Consider the following 18,689-nt stretch of genomic DNA (forward strand, 5'->3'; position numbering starts at 1 on the left):
GTATATTAGTTTTTAGAGTGGGGTCCTTATTTGGTTCAGGCAAGACAGCAAGTAAAGCCATGTTGACATCACCAAGAACAGAATCCTTTTCAACTGCAGCTTGAAATATAACCTAGATTGTCCAAGTTCATCCCTGAAAGTTGAGTAAAACTTGGGGGCAATACTATCCCACCCTGGAGATTTCCCTTCTTTTATACCAAAGATTGCTATTTTATAGTTGAACTGGTGCATTTTACACTCTCTCGCAACCGACAGTGTTATTGTTGAAAAGGGTTCCTTTAGATAGACCCTTAGGCATTTTATGTGTTGAAGAACTGATTCACATCAAAGTCTTGGTCTCCAGGATTGAGACACATACTGCATGATTAAACTTGTGCACCATGACCAAACCAGTTTTGAAAGTTCTGATTAACTAAAAACAGCACAGTGTTTTAATATCACCCCTTCCCAAATGGTTTCCTTCTTTGAGTGACCGGAAAATTGATATCATGAGAGCTCACTGTATCAGCCCACAGTGAAAGCCTCAAATTAACGTCAGCTGAATTTAGGAAGGGATCTCTTCACAGACAGTAGCCTATAGAGAGAAGGAATGATAACGGAAATTCTTATAGTTGTACGTTTGTGAGTAATGCTTCAAGCCAGACTCTGAAAAAATGTGAACCCATCTTGCAAATGCATCAATGTCAAGAACTGAACACTGGTCATGTGACTTTTATATATTAGTTTAAACTTATATGAACTTATATCAAACTCAAATACCAGCATACTGTCATCTCTGGTCAACTCCCCACTGGAAATGACTCCTCTCTGCTCTTATGATACTTTTAATAATAATTTTATTGCTTGTGCTGTCTGTATAGTTTATGAAACTGAGTGGTATTGTCTAGTCCATTCTATTTGTAATTAAGTAAGTACAGTATACCCTTGCTGTCAGGTGAAAACCTTGTACATCCAAAACCATTGCTTTTCAGGAAATGAAAAAAGGCTAATTTGTTGAGCTATTTTTCTCCAACGAAGTCAGACAAAATCACCTTGTCCCTGCTTGTAAAACCCTTGTAAAATACTTGTAAAACCCACAGTCAGGCATAAAGGGGGTGACCAATAGCATTGATTTAAGCAACAAAAATGGGAATGATAAAATATGGAGATACAAGGTTTCTGCCCGCTAGCGACGTTATGTTGGTTTCACAAGTTATATTGTGTGTGCATTTCTACACACTGATTTATGAGACTTCACCCTCAGGAACTAATATCCACAAGGCTCAGGCTTGTTTCTCTAAAAATGCTGCTCTTCTCATAACAGGTGTGAAGCCACTGCATGTCATTTGTTTTCCTAATACCTTCCGTCACGTGTATGCTATTTATGATATAATATTAGGTGAACCTGTCTCTGATAAACAGCCAAATCTCTGCATTCAGTCTTATACCAAATAAAAACCTCCTGTGATAAAAAACAATTAAGTAAACCTGAGGGTCACTCAGGGACATCTAAAATTAAAGTAAGTAGCAAAGTGTGTTAGAAAGTGTCTCCCTACATGGATACACTGTCCCATGGCCACAAACCTTGTTTTCTACATCATATGACTTCAAGTGCTTTCAGCTAAATGGAAAGTCATGGGATTGGCTAGATGAAGAGATATGTTTTTAACAAGGCATTTTATGTCCTGTCAAGCTTGTCTCCAACAGCATGATGATCGTTTTATTTCATGAACCGTACTCACCAGAATAGCTTTGGGATTTTTTTTTTTTACATGTGCTGAGTCCTTTGGCTCGGATTTAGAAGCATGAAGCCCATTTTTGTCGCACCAAAATGGGCCTTGTGTGCTTTGCAATCCAACCTGCAGGGGGTGCAGTCATGGGTGGAGTTGATTTATTGGAACAAAAACAACACAAGAATATGTGCATACTTCAGACACAGATACTTCAGCAATCAATAAATTAAAATAATTTTAATACCCTAAATATAAAATATGCTGATTATGAAAACAAGTTTTGTTCTTTCTATGAAGTCAACTTTATTATCAATTCTCTCAAAATATGTGCTAGACATACAGAGGAATCAAAAATACGGTGCAATAAGTACAAAATAGATACAAAGTATATACAAAATATATACAATACAATAAATACATTCTAATTAGTGCAAAAATGAGTCAAAACCAAAGAGTATAGAAAACTAAAGCAAACTAAAGAAATTGAAAATGTGGATGAATGAGGAAAATATTAAATATTAAAAAAAAAAAAAAAAAAAAAAATATATATATATATATATATATATATATATATATATATATATATATATATATATACAGTACAGGCCAAAAGTTTGGACACACCTTCTAATTCAATGCGTTTTCTTTATTTTCATGACTATTTACATTGTAGATTCTCACTGAAGGCATCAAAACTATGAATGAACACATATGGAATTACGGTATGTACTTAACAAAAAAGTGTGAAATAACTGAAAACATGTCTTATATTGATTCCTCAAAGTAGCCACCCTTTGCTTTTTTGATAGTGCTGAAAACCCTTGGTGTTCTCTCAATGAGCTTCATGAGGTAGTCACCTGAAATGGTTTTCACTTCACAGGTGTGCCTTGTCAGGGTTAATTAGTGGAATTCTTTCCCTTATTAATGGGGTTGGGACCATCAGTTGTGTTGTGTAGAAGTTAGGTTGATACACAGCCGACAGCCCTATTGGACAACTGTTAGAATTAATATTATGGCAAGAACCAATCGGCTAAGTAAAGAGAAATAAGTGGCCATCATTACTTTAATAAATGAAGGTCAGTCAGTCCGGAAAATTGCGAAAAACTTTGAATGTGTCCCCAAGTGCAGTCACAAAAACCATCAAGCGCTGCAACGAAACTGGCTCACATGAGGACCGCCCTAGGAAAGGAAGAACAAGAGTCACCTCTGCTGCTGAGGATAAGTTCATCCGAGTCACAGGCCTCAGAAATCGCAAGTTAACAGCAGCTTAGATTAGAGACCGGATGAATGGCACACAGAGTTCTAGCAGCAGACACATCTAGAACAACTATTAAGAGGAGACACAAGGAATGGACATTAGAACAGTGGAAATCTGTGCTTTGGTCTGATGAGTCACAATTTGAGATCTTTGGTTCCAACCGCCGTGTCTTTGTGCGATGCAGAAAAGGTGAACGGATGGATTCTACATGCCTGGTTCCCACCGTGAAGCATAGAGGAGGAGGTGTGATGGTGTGGGGGTGCTTTGCTGGTGACACTGTTGGGGATTTATTCAAAATTGAAGGCATACTGAACCAGCATGGCTACCACAGCATCCTGCAGCGACATGCCATCCCATCCGGTTTTGCGTTTAGTTGGACCATCATTTATTTATTACAGGACATGACCCCAAACACACCTCCAGGCTGTGTAAGGGCTATTTGACCAAGAAGGAGAGTGATGGAGTGCTGCGCCTGATGACCTGGCCTCCACAGTCACCGGACCTGAACCCAATCGAGATGGTTTGGGGTGAGCTGGACGGCAGAGTGAAGGCAAAAGGGCCAACAAGTGCTAAGCATCTCTGGGAACTCCTTCAAGACTGTTGGAAACCATTTCAAGTGACTACCTCTTGAAGCTCATCAAGAGAATGCCAAGAGTGTGCAAAGCAGTAATCAGAGCAAAAGGTGGCTACTTTAAAAAAACTAAAATATAAGACATGTTTTCAGTTATTTCACAATTTTTTGTTAAGTACATAATTCCACATGTGTTCATTCATAGTTTTGATGCTTTCAGTGAGAATCTACAATGTAAATAGTCATGAAAATAAAGGAAATGCATTGAATGAGAAAGAAGAGAAGGTGTGTCCAAACTTTTGGCCAAACCTTTGGCCTGTACTGTGTGTGTGTGTGTGTGTGTGTGTGTGTGTGTGTGTGTGTGTGTGTGTGTGTGTGTGTGTGTGTATATATATATATATATATATATATATATATATATATATATATATATATATATATATATAAAAATAAAAAGCTGCATTAATTGATGTGGCCACTTGGGGCAGCGCAGCAAGCTGTACAAATTGACATTTATTACCTTCTAAAATTGATCAGGTTTCAGCAAACAGTTGCCTATTACACACTATTACTTTGTATGGCTGTAGTATGGTGTTGGACAGATAGCATACAATGGGTTTTAGCTTATTTTGTGTTGGAAAATAATCTCAACATAAAACACAGCGCTTTCAAGTTGGAGAGCAGAGTCCACTTTGCGGTGAAAACAAAATACTTTCACCCAGGAAATGCTCGTTTGTTCCTCGGGAGTGTTTTAGCCACGATCTTTTTCCTAAACTTAACTTGTCGTTTTGGTGTCAGAAAGGGGGAAATCCCACGTATGCCACTTACCCCCCCCCTCAGCAAATCACACCCGGCATAAAGTCATTTAATTGATTGTTACTATCGAAACATTGATTTGTGCAGCTTTAAATTAACATCTATTTGTGGTGCGATTACATGTAGCACCACACATGTTATTTATCTAATTCGCTGCCCATGTGGTTTAGCTTATGTGGGTAAAACAACGAGAGCGATACGGACCAGAATCAGTGAACACAGAAGCACCATTAGAATAGGGGATGAGCGCAGCCCTGTAGCAGCTCATTTTAAACAGGCAGGGCATAATGTTAGCGGCCTCAGATATATAGTGGTGGAGCGAGTCAACAAACCTAGAGGGGGAGACCAGGATAAAAGGCTCCTCCAACGGGAAACCTTTTGGATTCATTATCTAAACAAAATGTCTCCTCATGGCCTTAATGAAGAATTTGATATAAAACCATTCTTATAAAAAATGTTGTAAGATATTGTTTGTTTCTTAATGAAGAATTTGATATAAAACCATTTTTATAAACAATGTTGTTAGATATTGTTTGTTTCTTATATAAAATATTGTAAGATATTGTCTGTTTGTGTTAGTACTAATGCAGCAGATTTTATGAATATGTGGGGTAATGTTCATTAATTTCTTAACTGTTTGTGGTAACTTTATATGGAATTGTTTTCCTCTTGAATGTTTATCTCTTTATTTTTTATTTTTCCCTTTTTCTCCAGTTTTGTGCAGGGTAACATCATGTGTCTATTTGGATATATTGTATTTTAAAAAGCGCCGGCAGCTCACACCTAATCAGGCTAATTGAAGCTAGATGGTGTGTCAGCTGAATGTGAGCCCTACATATATCCCTTCATCAAATGTGTTCACCATTTGCCTGAAGAAGACCCAGTTGGGTCGCAAACGTTGCATTTTTATATTAAATATGGGAGTTTAAAGCAGTGTTGTGGACATTACATTATTTTCATTTGTCCTGCACCTGCCAGAAGGTGGGATGTGCACACAGTTACTTTTATAAATGTCACGTAAGTTTTACCTTTAGACCTGACTCCAATACATCTAGACAAGAACTAGACTAACTAGAAAATATATTTACAAAATGAGTGAATAAAAGAATGCTTCATTTTAAATCTGATTCATATTTTTATAATGACAAAACATGAGTTAAAACCGGAATTTTAAGTTATTAAACACATAGCAAATATCCTAGCTGACAGGTGAAAACCGTGTATGTCCAAAAACAGGCTAATTTGAAAACATATTATTGAGCTACTTACTTCAGACGAAATTGCCTCGTCACTCTTTAAATATTTGTAAATCACACAGACAGACGTAAAGAGTGACCAATAGCATTGATTCATGAAACAAAATTTAAATGACGAAATATGGAGATGTGTAGGCAATAAAAATGTTTTTCATCCGTAAATGAAATCAAGTATTAGGAGTACAAATCTAGTCCAGAATCCAAAAAAAAGTGCTCATTTTCAAAATGAAATAGTTTTTTAATTTAGTATTTATAATTTAGTTTTGCTCTCACAAGTCAATAATAGAAAATGAAAACACACTTCAATTCTGTGTATTTTGAGAAAGAGCACTTTAACTAAATCCTTGAGTCTAGTCTGTCACAGCAACACTTGGTCCAATGGAAATAAGATTCCCTGGAGGACCATGTTGCCTGACAGAGGCATTATCTGATTAAACTCCAAGCTTTGACGTAATGGCTCCTTATGCAAGGCACATTACGTGTCCCAAAGCTGCAACTGCAGTGTTTTTTCATTGGTCAGTTAGCCTGACCCTAGTCTCGCTTTGCCAGACTCTCCTCCCAGGCGCGCTGAAGGAGGGTCTGGTTACTGTGCATAGCATTTGGGGAGAAAAACGTGCTCTGGTTTAATGGCATTTCTTTAAACCAATCACAATCGTCAAGGGCGGTGCTGAACTCTGCACAGAGACGCTGCAAAATAGTCATGCGAAAAGATTGGACAGATAGTCTAGCTAGCTGTCTCAATTTACCCTGCAGAGGTCTGAGGCGCAGTCAACAATAGTCGTCATTAATCCATCAAATTTAAAATTCCAACACAAAGAAAGCGGAAGGAAACGGAAAATACATGCATCCGGTGGAATTTCCTGCAGCACCGGAGCAATCCCGGAAGTGGAACGTCAAGGATATAGACTAGCCTGACCCTAATGCCGTCCAAACACAATTAGTTGCTTTTAAATTTCTGAATTTTTGAATTTTAAATTTCTATTCTGAAATGGGATTTAAAAAAATTACTTTGAAAATATTTCCTATTACAAATCCCAGATTTCGGGAATGTTCTCAAATCAAGTGCTCTCCGGATTTTCGTGCAACATTCTGAAGTCTCTCTCTTTTTTTTTTTTAAGACACAACACACATTTCTGGAAAAAATTGTTCTAGTTTAATGACTGCCGTCAGTTGTGTTTAGAGTTTCAGCGGATTATGACTTATTGGTTTGGTGTTGGTCTATCCTTACCTGACACTGTGGAAGTGTGACTTCTTTCTGACCGTGAATGTCACACTCTACAGTGCATGCAATTAACAGTGTTCTTGACACCATTAAGCGAGTAGGCCACAGTTTCAACACCCTTAACTTCAATCACCTTCCAGCATCTCTGCACAGATCTCACATCTACATCTCTACTGCGTGGTTTTAAAGTATTCAGGTTCCTCCATGCCTTAGATATTTCTTATTATATTACCACATGCATGTTCTGTATGGCTGTGTGTGTCCTTATGCATTCATACCGCGTGCGAGGGGTGAACTGAGGGCAGGAGAACCCACATGCCCCCCCCTTCTCCATCTTGAAGACTCCTTCACTGTTTCTATGCTAAAAAGGAAGGAGGAAAAGTATGTCCTCATGTAAACTTCCACTTTCAAATCAATTACAGCCCTTCAGACGCAAACACCACGATAAGAGATCAGTCCAAAGAGCTTTTTAAAATTACAGCAGCGACCTGAAACTGACTGATAACACAATCAGGGGAAAAAAAAGAAGGCTATCACTGCTGAGCAGGACAGAACCTCTGATTCTCTACAGAAAACATTTGTCACTCTACAGCAGAGAGACTGGAAAGTGACTGGAGTTGGGGGTGTTGAAACTGTGGCCTACTCGTTGAATGATGTCAATGCTTATGTTGTTTTTTCATTAGTTTGGATGCCAATGAAACTTATATCATGTAACAACTATTTTAGATTGTATGCAACAGCGTAGCAAAATGGCCAATTTGAACAAATACCCCAAAGTAATCACACACAGCAAGAACACTGTCAACTGCACGCATGATAGAGCATGACTTACACAGTCGGACTCGTAAGAAATCACAATTTGTGTGTGTAATATAATTAATATAGTCAGCATAGGCAATTATTTCACGGCAGAAGTAATTAAAATATAACCATCTTTTAATGGTTTAATTTAGATGTGGTTGTGGAGATGCAGCAGTGCCAGATGAGTTCATTTCCAGATGAGTTGATCATGAGTGTTACAGAGCCAGGTTTTCAGCTGACAAAGCCCTGGGAAAGATCTCTGTGAAGATGCAGGAGACACAGGTAGACACAAACTCAACTGAATCAACTATTCCACTTCACTGACAAGTCCCCTTGTTTGTGAAAATTCTCCAATTTCATGTACTGGACGCAGCATCCTCAGTTGGAGGTGTAAAGATGCTCTACCAATGTTTTTTGGAAGCTGAACGAAGGGCAGGTGGGCCTTAGTTAGACCTGCGCCCCTTCTGACCTCACTAGATCAAGCGCCTCATGAAATTCTTAAGTTCTTTTAGCGCCTTTACACACTGAAGTGTGCCTTGCTCACTCTGAAGACTTGCCACAGCCTCACAAGACCAAACAGTACCTCCGTCAGCAGTGAGCCCCTAATATTTACAGTCAGATACCCGAGAGACAATATGGCGCTGAAACGCATGTGCAAGGTGTTCTATTATTTCATTCTGTATCATATCAGACTTCCAATTGTGTGTGGGAGTGGCAGCAGTCAGGCTAATGTTGGATAGCAGGAACAGGTTCCCAATTACCACACAGCTATATCAATGTCATCTCTAGTTGGGGTTGGGTTTAAAGTGTGGGTGGTAGGAGAATTTGGGTTATTTAGATTTTATGGGACTCGGACTCTTGAAAAAAATCCCAAATCTTTTTCCGTGACATTATGAAAACACATGCAGGAACAGGCTATGTGCACCGTAGAGTGAAATGTGACAGCCCAGTTTATTTGGTAATGAATCTTGATTGACCAAATTAAAAGAATTAATTGCCACAAACACACCTAGGCATATACTTCATCCAAAATACCCCCCAAAAAAGTTGATGTTACATCTATCCATAGTCCACAGTAATCACACTGCTCTCTAATCCTAATTACATGGCGGAGTGTGTGAATTCCTGCTTGTGTGTGTGTGTGTGTGTGTGTGTGTGTGTGTGTGTGTGTGTGTGTGTGTGTGTGTGTGTGTGTGTGTGCATATGTGCGTGCGCACAAAGGTATTCACAGGAGAGAGGCGAGGAAAGAGATTGCAGAAATAACGAGAAAAAGATATAGATGGATTAAAGATGCTGCATCACACCCTATAATCGCTTGGTTTTTCTGTCTGATCCACGTTTAGAAAGTGTCACGGCTCTTATGTAGTTAACATAAAAGAAACATTTGATCAAATAGGATTTCTTCTAACAATACTTTGATACAATGTTTGTGAGTGTGATTTCCTCGGGACATTTTTCAGTTTTTTTTGGAATTGTGAAATCCTGACTTTTACCTTTCACTTGATCATCACTAGGTTTCATGATTAATTCTGGTTATTAACAGTGTTACACAATATGAAACAGCCCTGGCTCTATAAATAAAACTCATTTTGATTCTGTTTCCTCTTTTCCCCACACATGAAAAGGCTTTTTCTTTTCTGGCCTCCTTTTTTGTGCATTTTTCATAGCTGTAAGTGGGTTAATTAATCAGTCACAAGAACACAGTATTAACATTACAGTTATGCTTTGACCTGAATTAGTCTGATTTTATATATATATATACTACAGGATGAGCATGACGTCATCAGATGTTGGGGCAAACACAAAAATTTACATGAATTCATCCCATTTTCTTGTGTATTATAACAAATACCTCAATGAAATGACCAAAGGAAGAACTTTAAGGTGTTTGTTCCACAAGTCAACAGTAAATCTGTGTGATCTGGTATTTATTAAAAACATTTTGTTCAGTTACATCGTTTCAACATTACATCGTTTGGCAATAGATCATTGAGGAAGGCATCCTGCTAAAGTGGACCCGGTGTCAGAAACATCAGTGTCGGCTTTCTGGCTTCGCCTTTTAAAAACCGAACTTCACAGAAACACCAGTGATACATTAGCCTGATCGCGCACACACACACACACACACACACACACACACACACACACACACACACACACACACACACACACACATATACATACACACACACACACACACACACACACACACACACACACACACACCAGTATTGTGGAAAAATAGAGTGATCGCTAGGCCTAATTGAATCCAGTTTCAACTGATTGGAGACTTTTCCATACAAAAAATAAAGACAATCGCTAATAGCAATCAATTAAGGTCAATACAAACACAATAGAACAGCCTGCATTGAGGCTTGAACATGACTTTAGGCTATTTGTCAAAGAGTCCTGAATATCTTAACAACATAGTGTGCCGTGTGTGAACATTTGATAGCAGCATCTGAATATTTGCACTGTGAGTTGGACACTAAAACAGAATGGGCAGAGCAGCAGGCAGTTGAGCATCTTTAACTACACATGGAGCACTGATGTTTGGGAATTCGCCAGATCGTTCCTGTATTGCTCCAGCCAGTCTCTAAGCTCGGAAATCTGGTATCCCTCTGGACCCCTGCCCCCCTGGTACACCACTCTCTCATCCCTTACGATGTAAAGTCTCTCAAAGTAGGCTCCGTACGCGGCGTTGGACGAGTTGTCCATACTATCCACCACCACGTTGCTCCCGGGCACCTGGGCGAGCATCAGCTGAGCGGCTCTGAGTCTGTCCTCCAAGCAGCGGTGCTTGGGGATCTGATACGGCGCGTCCGAGCTCACCCAGCCGTCCGACGGATGCGCCTCCTCGATATATACAACTAAAAAGTCCGCAATGTCTAGGTACTGGCTCACGACGCGCTGAAACGCCGCCAGGCGCGTCATGAATGGCGGTCAGGAGCAGCTTCCAAAGTTAAGGATGAGCGGTCTCTTCCCTTTTATGCAGTCCAGGATCCGGACCCTCCGCCGCTCCTGGACCAGCATCACCTCGGTGTTGGGCGCCGCGCGCCCGAGGTGCGCTGATTTGAGAAAGTCCAATTTCTGGCCGTACCACACGGCCCTGAGGGACTCCAAGGTGAACATCTTATTAGAGTCAGAGACGCACACCGGCGGGTCGTCCGGGCTGTCCTGCCTCCCTTTCATTTTCAGCAGTACTTTTTTCCTAATACACAAGAAATCCAGGAGCCACAACATGAGGGCGGCCAGGAGGAACCGGGGCAGCAGCATCAGGCACAGGGCTGCATGCTTCGCCATTTGGACACCGCCAGGCTCGTGCATCATCTATTCACCTACCGATAGGATGCGACTGGGCCAACGAAAGAGCCTATTTAGTCACCTTTAACCATTGGAGAAAACTATCTGACGCACGCATGCACTCTTTTTATAGGTACAGCAGCATTTGAATAATAGGGGGGAAAAAAAACACGCCTCCGGTACCTGCACCGCCCACTCACATGGTGGGGATTACCTCCCGTCCACTCTGGGATTCAAAGATCCAGAGAGAGAGAGAGAGAGAGAGAGAGAGAGAGAGAGAGAGAGAGAGAGAGAGAATGACACGCTGTCTTCAGTCCACATGTGATCAAGAAAAACATGGCATGGGTGTTGGAGTAGGCCTAGTTTTAATTGGCTGGTTAAAGTCGGAAAAAGAAACATTTGACTCAGCTGTGGAATCAGATCTGCCTGTAATGAGTGTAAGAGCCTCTGTGACCACTACACGGCGCTGGATTCATACAGACTGTCCAGGCTGGATGACTCATTCACTGATCTGCCAGGCCCCTGAACACCTTGGAAGGAATAGAAGGCAGTATAAACCCGCCATCACCAGATTCAAAAGTGAAAGATATTCAGTAGGCTACGTTCAAGTTTTGTTATGTCCATTTTGTAAGGAAATAAACTCATTTCTTGTATTGCCTGTTTCCCTAGCCTATCATTCACATGTTTATATTTTTTATAAAACCTGATTTGATATTGTATAGCCTGTATTGTATTTTGGATTTGCACCTTATTGTTATTGTTATCTTTGACTTTATCTTGGCACTCCTCACACTTTGTATTGCAACTACTGCACAGCAATTTCCTTGGGAGAAATAAGATTTAGCTTATCTTGCTCAGCACTCCTCTGAGCATTATACATACATACATACATACATATACATATTATATAAAAAAAGAGCATTACACCTTCATAAAGGTGTATACAGGGTGTGATTTGCCTGGGGGGTCTATGTATCCCTGCCTCTGATCAATTGTTTTTATCCCTGGTGGGGACAAAATGTATGCCCCCCTCAAAGTGATCATCCACTTCACCAATAGCCTAGACAATATATTAATTATATACCTAAAATAGAATTATTTTAAACCAAGAAAAGCGCTGTAATGTGAACAGTCTATTGCCATAGAACGATAAAATCCGAGCGGCAGTTGCTGGTTGTATTTAGCTGCTACAGAGATCCGGGACACCGGCTACCAGCGGCAGTTGTTTAGACGCCAACAGGTGGCTGCGAGCCGGGTACTGACACCACCAGATGACGAACCTTTCAGAGGCCATGGTACAGGAGTTTAGCCAGAAGAAGTGAGCATCATGTGGCGATGACAGTTTAGGCACCTGGATTAAGTTTAGGCACCAATACGACTAGTTAAGTTTAGGAAAAAGATCGTGTTTTGGATTAAAACACTCCCGAGAAACTAAAGGTGAAAGTATTTTGTTTTCGTTGCGAAGTGAACTCCACTCTCCGACTTAAAAGCGCTGGGTTTTAATGTTGACACCACGTTGTGCTATTTCATTTTAAGATTATTATCCATTGGATATTGAAGTTCATAAATACGTGTTTTGGCATGCCTGGTAGAGTGGCACTATATCCATGGTAATGAAAGGGGGATTTAATTCTTGCATGTTTTGTTTTGTTGTGCATGATCTATTCTTTTTGGTTTTCAGCCTCAGTGCGACATTTCAGGTAAATCAAAAGTTAATTCCAAGCAAAGTGAGATCTGAATGTCAATCACATCACCTCACCCCCAACGTATAAAACGCCCCCAAAGTCTTTTCATTACCCTGGGGTTACCAGGCAACCAGCGGAGACTCAAGGAATTTAGTCCAGCATATAACCCCCAGTAAAACCTCAATGTCTGTTTTTTTGTATAGATCAAACAAACATAAATACAAATAAAACATGTTCATTTGTGAGTTTTAGATTTTGTTTATCTTTGGACAGAGCCAGGCTAGCTGTTTCCCTGTATCCCGTCTTTATGCTAAGCTAAGCTAACTGGCTGCTGCTTCATATTTACATAACATACACGAGAATGTCAATATTGTGAAAACTAACTTATCCCTTATTAATTCATGTACATGAATGAAATCCATTCAACATAAATCAACAGTCAACACACTGAGGAGAGTTGAAACAAAGCTTTAGAGCATAATTCCCATTTTGGTTGTGATAACACTGAACTAAAAGTCAGAGCAAGAAAATACAAGTGGTAGGACAATCAGATGCGGTGTGAACCAGCCAACAGTTATTAGTCACGCTTTTTTCCCACTTTATGTGAAGGTGAAACTGAAAGTAAGCACAACCTAAATGTCTGTTTCAATCTTTCACTGCACAGGAAAACTGTATTTCTGGTTAAATTCAAGGCGCTGACGCACCAATCCGATTATCGGCCGTCGGACAGCCTGGCGAGGTCAACGACTCAAGTCTGTTTGGTGTGTTCCGTGCTGTCGTCAGTCGGAGGAGCCGTCAGCGTTCATTTGGACCGATTTGACACGTGGAATCGGCCAGTGGGCAGTCGGACTCAATGACCAATTACCGGAAATGACGAGCGGAATGAGCGTGACTAGAGTATCTCAAAATCTGACGAAAATCTTTTAAACTGACCTCTGTCGATCTGAAATGAAGACATTCAGCAACTGCATGGCCTATTTTTCGCTTAAAATGTTTTCAGAAACACCTTTTGGTGAACTATTTACGTAAAATACGAGATCGTATTCCGAACGAGCCGCCATTATGGTTGGTTTTGAAATTCGGGAGAAGCCAGACCCATGGAGATGTATTACATCTTGCGCACATGCAGAACGTACGCTCGCTCAAGTCGGTGTTGCTTCAGTGTTCCGAGGCACTTTTTTGACCAACTTGGGGAGACTGATCAGTCCGACTGCCTTTTCTGCCGACAGTCGGCCGTCGGGTTGGTGTGTCAGAGCCTTCAGGGGCAGTTAGGGGAAAACTACAGCAAGTACCCCGGGGATTTGCTTAAAACCAGCGTCAGACTTGCCTTCTTTTTTTCTTTTTAGTTGTCTCTGGTGAGTGTATCTTTTATAAAATAAGAGCCAAACCCAAGAAAATAAGATTAAAGTTGTAATGAACTCAAGGTAATGTAACTTTGGGTTCAACATTGTGGTGGGGGGGGGGGGTTGAGATCTCCACCTATCTTGCGAGGCCCTCCCCCCGGGAAATTTTGAGCATCAAACACTTCATTTCCTGCATTGTGGTGAATGTTTTTGCATCAAGTTATGGTACAAACATCTTTAATTAGGTAAAGGAACATCTTTTTCTCCTGTGTTTGTTCAAAGCTTTCTGCAGATTCAAAACATCACACATTTTTTAAACGGTTGATATTTTTCATTCATCATTATGATAGGAAATTTGGGTTTTTTTCACTGGCCAGTTTTGATGTTACGCTTATGAACTAAAATTACACATGTAGGTCTCTTCTCCACCTTCAATCACAGCACAGACGTCCAGGCTGACAGGAGGCTCCTGGGACTGTTTATCAGCTGTTGCACTGAAGGCCTCTGGTTTTCAGACAACCTGGTGAGAAATGGCCGTAACAAACCAGATGTGCAACAGCCACGCCTCTGACGTCTCAGCTTCTTTTACACAAACATCTGCGAGTGTGAAGTTGGTCTCTTTAATAAACAAAATAATAGAAAGGGATGCCAGGCGCCATCCACTTTGAAAAGCCATTAACTGGCTACATTTACTCAAAGAGAGGTGTGATATCAGAAAGTTAGCTACATGTGTTTCACATATAAGAAGCTGAGGTGTCAGTTTTGACCACCCAGTGCTTCAGATATAATAACAAACATGGAGTATCATGCCTTTAAATTATATCTTAGTTATATAATGCCATTACACATGAAAAACATTTGTTGCCCTTTTCAAACTGTCACAGTATGATTGTTTGGACAATATATACAAAATAAAGGAATATGTAATATTTAAGAGCTTAGCATAGAAAATGTGTATTGTAATTGGATCCACAATTTGTTAAAAAAAATAAAAACAAGTGAAATTAATAATGAACGTGTTTTGATTAGCAAATTAGATTGTGTTGTTCTATCCTATCCAATATTTCCTATATTTCTAAGCAGATTTCCTATGCTGTATTCTGATAAAATCCCCTGCCCCCCTCCCCTGACTGATTATTCGCCCCCCTGTGCCACCCCATTTAAAAAATCCTGAAATCGCCCCTGCCTGTGACAGGATGGAACAAAAACAACTTGACATCTGAAAATAAGGAGTTTGTGCCTGAACTTGCAAAAAAAGGTTTTCTTGCAGGTCTGACATCATTTCACATTGTTCAATTTCATTTGGTCAACATTTTCTAATGAAATGGATGTGACTCAGATGCTGATGTGCGAACGGATCACCCTAAGGCACCAAAGATCCAGCAAACTGATGACATACTGTTTTGTCTTACTCTAGCATGCAAACTCCATTCCTTTCCTAAGAAAAATAAAGGGCGACAATGGTGCTCATGGAAGTGCACCATAGAGGAAAGCACAGTTCTCCCTTAAAATAAATTGATGACATTGTACAGAGTAGCTGTCCCTCATCTGATGCTTAATAGAAGTTGGGAGATGTAACACGAAAAGGCCCCTAAACACAGGTAACAATGTACAAAATGGCTTAGACATAAGAAAAGTAATGTAAAGTCAATCCTGGCCTCAAATCAATTGAGATTATGTGAACTGAAGAGAGTCCTAATGAAAGACATTCCTGAAATATCAATATAATTACACAGTTTTGTTCAGGGAAATGGTCTATAATTCCTCCCGGCCACTGTGGAGATTCAATTCAATTAAATTTTATTATAACACATGCAGGAAATATTTGGTTGGGGTCACTGTTGTAAAATAAGGGTTCACTTAGGCTAATTCTTCTAACTCACTTTGAATCTTCAAGCAAATAATTCAATAAATACAACACTTAGCACTCTTTAATAAGGAGTTTCTCCATACCAGTCTGTTAAATTGCTGTTGTGATCTGGATTAAACCACTGGCGTCTTTCAGTTGTTTACACTCAGGCTAAAGGAAGAAAAGAGCATGTGTGTTGGCTTGGGAAGAAGTCCTGGCCAGTGTCGGTTACACGTACTGAATCTGATTTTCTCAGAATCATTAGGACCTCTAAGATCAGCCTTGCGTGACCCAGCGCTCCGAGAGGTCACCACAGAAATACTAAATCCCATAAACTCATTAAGTCTAGCAACGATTGTCTACAAACAAACACTCAAGACATGGGTCCCTCGAATCATGGGCACACACACACACACACACACACACACACACACACACACACACACACACACACACACACACACACACACACACAAATACCATCTAAGTGGTTAAGTCTAACTGGCACTTCCTTACGCTGGCACCCTCACACCAATCACCTTTACCTTTCATGAACTTTTGTTCAGAAGTTTTGCCAGTTTTTGTTAGCAAGTCTCATAGTTTTACATCCAAATTAGAACCATGATATTTAAGTCTAATTTATACAGTGTGATCATGCATACACACAACAATACTATATCAATTCATTAGAATTAGATGAATGAATCACACAAGATGCAAGACAAAAAACAAAGATAACTAGAAGGGAACTCGGAGAGTGCAAACCTTTGCCATCTCGCAATGTTCACAAAAGTGAAAGATAATTAATTAATAATTAATCTGCCCCGTGATTCGGATCTGCTCCAAAATGTAATGGGTTCTTCTTTGGCCCATGCTGCACCCTTCCACCAAGTTTCATAAATATTGGGACAGTAGTTTTTTCTTTTCATTAGGATTTTTCTGATCACTGTTACCACATTATTTCCTAGAAAAAAACCCACAAAACTCTTTTCATTGTGTTAATACCTCTTTCTCTTTAAACCTCCCAGTCTGCCACCACAATCCCACAGCTACTGCTAATTTTCTCGTTCTCAACCGCCGGCTTGACAAGTATGGCTTAATGAAACACTGGCGGGCTGAGCCTTGATTCTGTTTTGTTTTTCTGAAACAAACTGCTGGAACGTTACTTTCATTAGACACAGCCTGGATCTTGGCATGGAAGCTTGGGTCATACAAGGACATCACAGAATAGGAAAAACAGCTTGGCCAGAGCCCGCAGCAAAGCACTAAGAGTGGCAGGGATCCAGCAAAACCACTATTAGTACACTGGCCACTAGAGAGTCATTAAATACACATGTCTCATGTAGGATACACTCACACGCAACACTAGTCAAGTGTTGTTAGGTGTTTGTATTGAAATATATATCACGTGTATGTCACCTATCATGTTGTATGTAGTTCAATGTTAGGTAAGGCTGCAATAAAAAGCACTTTGGACTATTCATGGTCAAAATACAGCCCTGTCCCTTATGTTCATCAAGCATTTGAGTAGGTTTGTAGTTACTAAGCAACCGTCATGTAGTCCCTCTCAGGCTAATCCGCCTAGGCCGCTGTGACTGCATGGAGCCTTCGATGCACACTAATACATCACCTTGGATCACCAGCGTCCTTTGTCCACGGGAGCAGCGCTGAAGCACCAAACTGCATGACTTTAGAGAGAAGGCTTTTTTTTCTTTATTGCATCACACAGCCTGGTCATTTAGCCCTGAAAAATAACTAATCTGCTGTATTGATATAGAGTCAGGGCTGGGAAGATGGGTACATTTTGCACCGTGTCCCTCGCTGTGGTTTATCTGCTCCACAAATGAATCCCGCTGCCTCTTTTGACTTTCCAGCCAGAAACATCACCAAAACTAAGTAGATACAGCTGGGACCAAGTGTGTCAGCGGAGGTCTGATATGATACTGTTGTGAAAGTGAGACTATTTTCAAAGACATTTCCAGTAATGCCACTAATGTGATTTTGATTTAGACAGGAATTTCACCTATTCCCCCAAGACAATCTTTAGTGTGTTTCAAAGAATTGCTTGTTAATCGGACGTGATAACAGAGGCTTTCCTGGGATAGGTCTTCCTGGAATGAGTGTTTATTTGACCTATACTTGGAAAATAAAAACTATTAACAAGAAAAAAATCCCCCCATTCCTTCTACGTTGGACAGTCAACAGGTTTCAACAAAACCAAACCCCATGTGTCATTAATGTTCTTTTTTTTATGTAGTTTTAAAAGAAGTCTACAAGTTGATATCACAATTCTCTATAGGCTTCCTCAACATAGAATGCAGAAATACAGAATATAGTGCTGCATTATCTGTCAACATCCTTGGTTTAAAGTGGTTTGGGACATTTACGTTCATCCACTCTATGTGCTGTTTTTTGTCTCGATGTTACACTGTCCAATAAAGGCATATGAAAAATCTTAAAAGTATGTGCCGTCTAGATTAGTTACATCATTAGTTGCACTGGCCTACTTGTGTATACAATATACCTATGTTATTTCATACAAGCAGGAAACCGATGGAATGCCTTCTCCAGGTAGGGAATGAGTCCTTACCCCAAGTGAAGGAGTTCAAGTACCTTGGGGTTTTGTTCGCGAGTGAGGGGACAATGGAGCGGGAGATTGGTCGGAGAATCGGTGCAGCGGGTGCGGTATTACATTCAATCTATCGCACCGTTGTGACGAAAAGAGAGCTGAGACAGAAGGCAAAGCTCTCGATCTACCGGTCAGTTTTCATTCCTACCCTCACCTATGGTCATGAAGGCTGGGTCATGACCGAAAGAACGAGATCCAGGGTACAAGCGGCCAAAATGGGTTTCCTCAGGAGGGTGGCTGGTGT

General features: G+C 40.3%; 1 protein-coding gene across 1 annotated transcript; it reads right to left on the reverse strand.

The window, feature by feature from the left end:
* Nucleotides 1-9,828: 9,828 nt before the first annotated feature.
* Nucleotides 9,829-11,020, reverse strand: LOC114573444 (thyroxine 5-deiodinase-like). Its single transcript, XM_028605659.1, has one exon. It carries the CDS (start codon nucleotides 10,964-10,966, stop codon nucleotides 10,169-10,171), a length of 798 nt encoding a protein of 265 aa, XP_028461460.1. The 5' UTR covers nucleotides 10,967-11,020; the 3' UTR covers nucleotides 9,829-10,168.
* Nucleotides 11,021-18,689: the final 7,669 nt, after the last annotated feature.

Source organism: Perca flavescens, chromosome 18 (assembly GCF_004354835.1).
Source record: "Perca flavescens isolate YP-PL-M2 chromosome 18, PFLA_1.0, whole genome shotgun sequence".
NCBI lineage: Eukaryota > Metazoa > Chordata > Actinopteri > Perciformes > Percidae > Perca > Perca flavescens.